Below are 6,135 nucleotides of genomic sequence, written 5' to 3' on the forward strand. Positions count from 1 at the left end.
GGTAAAGGAAGATAAAGGGTACCGAACATAAACGCGTTATGATGCACAAGCGGACGATATTTCCACCGACATACAGGCAGCGGATGATTGTTTTCGTAAATCTCAATAAAAATATTACCTTTCATCAAAATTTCAAACTTAAGGAAATGATTCTCGACAATCTATTCACAAAAAACATACATGGAAAACACGAGAGGTTGAATCATAATTGAATCAGTCGACTAAAATTTTAATAACTGTAAAATATTATATTATTGGGTAACTATGTAGCATCGTATATATTTATTTAAGTGATTGGAGTGATTCAGATGAAATTAATTTAATCCATTTATAAAAACTATAAATAAAAATATAATAAAATTATTCCTATTTCCCTTTGTAAAGAAGAAGAATCAAAACTGTATCCCCACGAATCTCTAGTCCTAAAAAACTAGAATTTAACCATTTTAATGGTTAAATTAATAAAATAATAAAAATGGTTAAATTAATAAAAATAATAAAATTTAATCATTTTATTAATCCTGCACAAGTAAATCTCCAAAAATATTTCATACATTTTTGACATTACGTAATATCTGAAGAAACATATCTGATGTTTATTTATTATTACAGGTGGCGTTGCCAATAATAATAACTCAGACGTCACGTCGCCGTCAGTGATTGCGGGCATCTTCCGAATAAAAAGACGGTTTTTTTACGTTTTCGGGCTCGTCAGAATTATTTACCGGTTAGATATGTCTGAAATCGAAAAGTTTTGTGTATTTTGTTTAAAGAAAAAGGATAAATTAAAATCCTTCACGGAAACATCATTGAAAAAATGTCAGGAAATTTTGATCGTTCGGCAAATGCATATTTTGAAATGGAACGATGTTAATTTACCGAAGGAAGTGGTTGACTTTCAACGGTATCATTCTCATTGTTACTCTGTTTTTTCTGCTCTACCTCCAAAATATAGAAAGGGGCTGGATAAAAACGCCAAGTAAGTGAAATGAATTATAAGTAGAGTAGTAGATATTATTTCATCATTGTATGTATATTTTAACAAAATCTTGATATTTCAGTGTTGATGCAGGTCCGCAGTTTAGTTCAAATCTTGAAGAAGAGGATTCACCAATGTAAGTATACGCCGCGCCGCACCTACCATCGCATATTTACATTGAATAATTATTTAGTTATATTATTTTAACCAATTCTTAATATTTCAGTGTTTATGAAGTTCCTTCTACTTCAAATATAGAAGCTGAAGATTCATCAGGGTAAGTAACATATTTTGTTGTTTTTTTAATTAAGCGTACTTACATGTTTCAGGTTATTAGAATTACAAGAAGATTTAGGGGATTCTGCAGCTACGCAGCAGTCACCTTCAAAAGTAGAGCTGGATGAATCATCATGGTAAGAAAAAATTAGAGTTTATTTTCAAATTTTTATTGTACCTAATTTCCATTACTATTGCAGTTTAAGCGATCAGGGAGTTATGGGAGTAATCGCCGAGCCAGAAAGAGACGAATCAATTGCTTCCGGTGCCTGCTTCTTTTGCAACCAAAAAAGAAAAAAATATAGAGGCAATGAACAATCTCTTCATACGCGAACCTCAAAGAAAACTATTGATGAACTTCTAGATATTGCAAGAGAACAAAATGACATTTTAACAATTGATAGGCTTCAGAAAGTTACGGCTTCGGAAGGGTATTTTTTATACCACAATGCCTGTCATTTAGCATACCGCACGAAGTCGGATTCTGCTAGAAGATCTACGCAGAATAAAACTGAATGGCATCACAACAGAGATCTGCACAAGTTAGCATTCAAGACTGTACAGGAGTACGTAAAGGACCATATAGTTTGCAAAAAGGAATGCTGTTTACTTTCATACCTAGTTATATTATATGAAGAAAATGTAAAAGCAAATAATCAAGAAATTCCCATCAGGATAAAGTCGTGGCGCCTAAAGACAAAGCTATTGGAAATATTTCGTCATGAAATTGAGATTGAAGTTTTCAACGAAAAAGAAGTGGTTCAACCTTTGGGATCAATCCTTTTGAACAGTGATTTTGACAGACTACAAGAAGACAACATTTTAAATGAAGCGGCTCTAGTAATCAAGTCAATCTTACGTACGGTTAAAGTGCACAAGCTTCCTGCAGACATCCGTCCCGAAGACATAATCGCTGGTGAATGTGAGACACCTGAAAGGTTAATTGATTTTTTCGATAAAATTTTCGAGCCAATGAATACTCGGCGAAAAATAGCTTCTAAAAGGCGAGTCAGTGAATCATTAGCACAAGACGTTATTTTTGCCGCTTCTAACGGAAGAATTAAACCTTCTAAACATATCACGTTGGCCCAAACGTTGAAGAGTATTACGAATAGTCAGAAAGCTGTGAACATCGTGAACAGATACGGTCATTGCGTCAGCGACAATGTGTTAGCAGGAATAATCACAGAAGCGACTTACTGTGCCGTTAAGAAAAGCACAATTTGTCCGGAAGGAATCTTGAGAAATCCTGCTTTACGTACATGTTTAGCATTCGACAACTTCGATCGGTTTGTTCAAACGCTGACCGGTAAGGACACTCTTCATGATACTGTGGGAATCATATATCAAGATATTCCTTCAAGTGCCAATATTGTTACTACAGCTACTGCGGAAGAAAATCAACAACTTACAAATGACGGCGACAGGAAAAGGAGACGTCGCACTTTTGATATGATAACTTTTGAATTGGAATCGTATGCAAAGAAGCCTCGGCTAGAAGTATCACTAGAGCCTGTTGCCAGTACATTGCGTATAAGCAATGATGAACATGACTTAACACCATTCAAACATATTAGTTTTACCTGGATTCTGTCTCATCTTCTGAAATTGCCCAAAACGCCAATGTGGATTGGATATTACAGTATGTTGTACGATGACAAAAGCAGTCAGCAGAAGGTTTCATACACAACCACAATTAACGAGTCTCCAACAAAACCTGTTGTCGTTTTAAAAACTCTTGATATAAGTGAACAAACCCGCATTGAATGCAATCAACAGTACATGGAAGTCACCTACGATTTGGCTATTGCCAAAATCGCTTTCCAGCTTCAGTATGTTGAAAGACCGAGATTTGACAAAATATTCATCCACCTAGGAACATTTCATGTTTACCTGGCATACCTGAAAGCGGTGGGAAAGTTTATCGACGACTGCGGAGTGACGAACATTCTTGTCAATTCAAATGCAATCGCAAGCGGATCCGTCAGTAGTTTTTTGACATCAAAAAATTACAATAGATGTAGAAGACTGCATCCTCGTTTGGCCCTCGCAATACAAATATTGCACATGGAAAGATTTCTAGAAGATCAAAACATAGAAATTTCGGATGAAGAGAAGAACGCTTTATTAAATTTTAGATCAACAGTTTCTAGCAGGCCAACTATTACGGAAGAAAAGTTGATAAGTCTATTTTCCAAATATGATAAGTACTCAGAAGAAACACTAGAAGGCCGATATGGACTCACCCCTCAGTATTACATGCTATACGTTAAACTAGCAAATTATTACTTGATTCTGGATCAGAGTGTACGGACGGCTGATTTCTGTACATTTAAGTGGGTACTACCACGTATTACAAATATGTTCTTCACATTTAACCAGCAGAATTATTCACGTTATCTGGTCTATTATCATGAGAAATTAATGAAAGTGGAGGAGTCACATCCGGGTTTACTAACCAGCTTTGAGGAGGGGTCAATTGGTGTTAGAAGAACAAATAAATCTTTTTCAAGGATCCCACCTGATCTCACCATGGAGCAGACGTCTAATGCTGATGCAGGAAATAAATTGACAGGAGTCTCATATATAACAAATTCATATTCAGCCCGTCAACGTTGGGCCTTGTGCCATACTATAAATAGTACAGTTAACACCTACACATATGAACGAACAGGTTTGAAAAAAAATCAAGATATAACTGAAGATTTGCGAGCAAGTTTGATGAGGAAAAATTTGAAATCATTGTACGAAATAATTGAAAATATCAAAGACAATGTTAACCCCTTCGCAACCGACTTAAATAAGGACTTATTATATAATATTTCAACGGGTAGAGCAGTTGAAAATGATGTTGCCAAATTTCTAATCAACGTCGAAAAGCTTGGAAGTGAGCAGCGAGAAAGGTTTATACAGGAATGCTCAGAAGACAGGACAAGATTTGAACGGCCCATAAAACAAAACAAAATACTTAACTTCAGTTCTGTGGTGCCGAAGAAAAAATGTTCTATATCCGGCAAATTAGTGGAAGTACGAATGGAGAGGGACTTATTTGGGCAGTTACTGCGAATATCTCTTGAGAAGAAACTGGATATTGACAAAATTTTATCGCATCCGCTAACACCTATGTCATTATGTTTCTCCCACGTGGACGGTACATTATGCAAAACAGACAAGTCGACCCTTCTGAAAGAATTAGAAAAACAAATACAAAGTGATTCTCCACCATATTGTGACGTCATGATATTTGATGGCTTTTTTTTGTTAAATGCTATGAAAGATGTGCCACGTACCTTTGGAAATGTCTCGAAGAAGTTCCTGCAGATGGTTACTTCCAATACTGCGTCGACTATCATAGTCCTATTTGACTCCTATCCAAGTCCGTCCATCAAGGATTCAGCGCACCAATGTCGAGGAACAAGCAGAGGGCAACAATTCAAAATACGTGGTCCAGACCAAGTACGTCCTTTGGAGTTCACCAGGGAAATGAGAAACATAAACTTCAAGGAAGAATTGATAAACTTTTTCTCAAATCATTGGGGGTACGACGAAATGGCATCTTTTATCAATAGCAAAGAAGTGTACATCAGTGCTGATGAATGTCACAAATACAGCGTTGTCCATGACAAAGTTTGCAAAACTACTCTGCAGAGTTTGGCCTGTCCAGGTCATGAAGAAGCAGACACTAAGATTGTTTTCCATATTTGCCAGCTTGATGATGACAAAAATGTAGTAGTCAGAACATCAGATTCGGATATCCCAATAATTGTGCTTGGTAACATGCACAATTTCAAGAATAAAGTTAGAGTTTGGATAAAACTAGGCACTGGAAATAGAGAGAGGTTTTTAAATGTTAACCAATTATATTCAGCTCTGGGGAAGAACGTGTGTCGCGCTTTACCATCTTTTCACGCCTTTTCAGGCTGCGACTACAATCCCGCGTTTTTCAAGAAAGGGAAAGTAAGACCATTTTCAATTTTGAAAAGAAGTCCAGAGTTTTTGAAAGCTTTTTATGATATGAACACTGACAACGCTGATGAAATTTTCGCTACAATAGAAAAATTTGTATGCGCTATGTATGGATTCAAATCAATTGATAAAGTGAACGACGGTCGGGTGGCAATGTTCATGAAAATTTATAAATTCAGTGAAGAGGAAAATAGATTGCAATTGCCCAATAAAAATTTTGATGGTTCCCTTTTGCCGCCATCACAATCGGAACTAACTCAACACCTTCGTAGAACCATCTTGATCTCCAATATTTGGAAAAACGCCTTCAAAAAGGAGCCTCCAAATTTGGATCCACTCGAGTATGGTTGGCAATTTGAAGACGGAAAATTTGTGTGCAAATGGTTCGAGGGCGATCAGCTACCGTCATCAGTGGAAATGATCACACAAGAAGATACAAATGCTGAAGGTACTTATTCAAATTATTATTAATTTCTGCTTTTCATGCCATTCTAATATTTAATACTTATTTTTCTAGGCACTGATGAGGCGGATGAAGATGAATTATCACAAGAGGATGAAGACAGTGATGTATCTGATAATGACAGTGATGAGGAAGATGATGATTAAACTTTTTGGAATTTTTTGTTTAATATTTTTATCTACATAGTTACTCAATAATATAATATTTTACAGTCGTACAGTAAATTTTAGTCGACTGATTAAATTATGATTCAACCTCTCGTGTTTTCCATGTATGTTTTTTGTGAATAGATTGTCGAGAATCATTTCCTTAAGTTTGAAATTTTGATGAAAGGTAATATTTTTATTGAGATTTACGAAAACAATCATCCGCTGCCTGTATGTCGGTGGAAATATCGTCCGCTTGTGCATCATAACGCGTTTATGTTCGGTACCCTTTATCTTCCTTTACC

The 6,135-nt window shown here is 35.9% G+C and overlaps 1 protein-coding gene across 1 annotated transcript; it reads left to right on the plus strand.

The window, feature by feature from the left end:
• Nucleotides 1–734: 734 nt before the first annotated feature.
• LOC115891181 lies at nucleotides 735–6,123 on the plus strand. The gene is made up of 6 exons (XM_030911585.1): nucleotides 735–979; nucleotides 1,062–1,115; nucleotides 1,206–1,256; nucleotides 1,309–1,392; nucleotides 1,456–5,669; nucleotides 5,739–6,123. Exons 1-6 carry the CDS (start codon nucleotides 735–737, stop codon nucleotides 5,828–5,830), a joined length of 4,740 nt encoding a protein of 1,579 aa, XP_030767445.1. The 3' UTR covers nucleotides 5,831–6,123.
• Nucleotides 6,124–6,135: the final 12 nt, after the last annotated feature.

The sequence above is a fragment of the Sitophilus oryzae genome, unplaced genomic scaffold, assembly GCF_002938485.1.
Source record: "Sitophilus oryzae breed Bouriz unplaced genomic scaffold, Soryzae_2.0 scaffold_974_pilon_pilon, whole genome shotgun sequence".
In the NCBI taxonomy this organism is placed as follows: Eukaryota; Metazoa; Arthropoda; class Insecta; order Coleoptera; family Curculionidae; genus Sitophilus; species Sitophilus oryzae.

Excerpts from the sequence above, each read along its gene's own strand:
- LOC115891181 (XM_030911585.1), top strand. The coding sequence starts at position 735 with ATGTCTGAAATCGAAAAGTTTTGTGTATTTTGTTTAAAGAAAAAGGAT. Across the intron at positions 1,116-1,205 it reads GAAGAAGAGGATTCACCAAT|TGTTTATGAAGTTCCTTCTA; the intron begins GTAAGTATACGC and ends TTAATATTTCAG. Across the intron at positions 1,393-1,455 it reads GAGCTGGATGAATCATCATG|TTTAAGCGATCAGGGAGTTA; the intron begins GTAAGAAAAAAT and ends TTACTATTGCAG.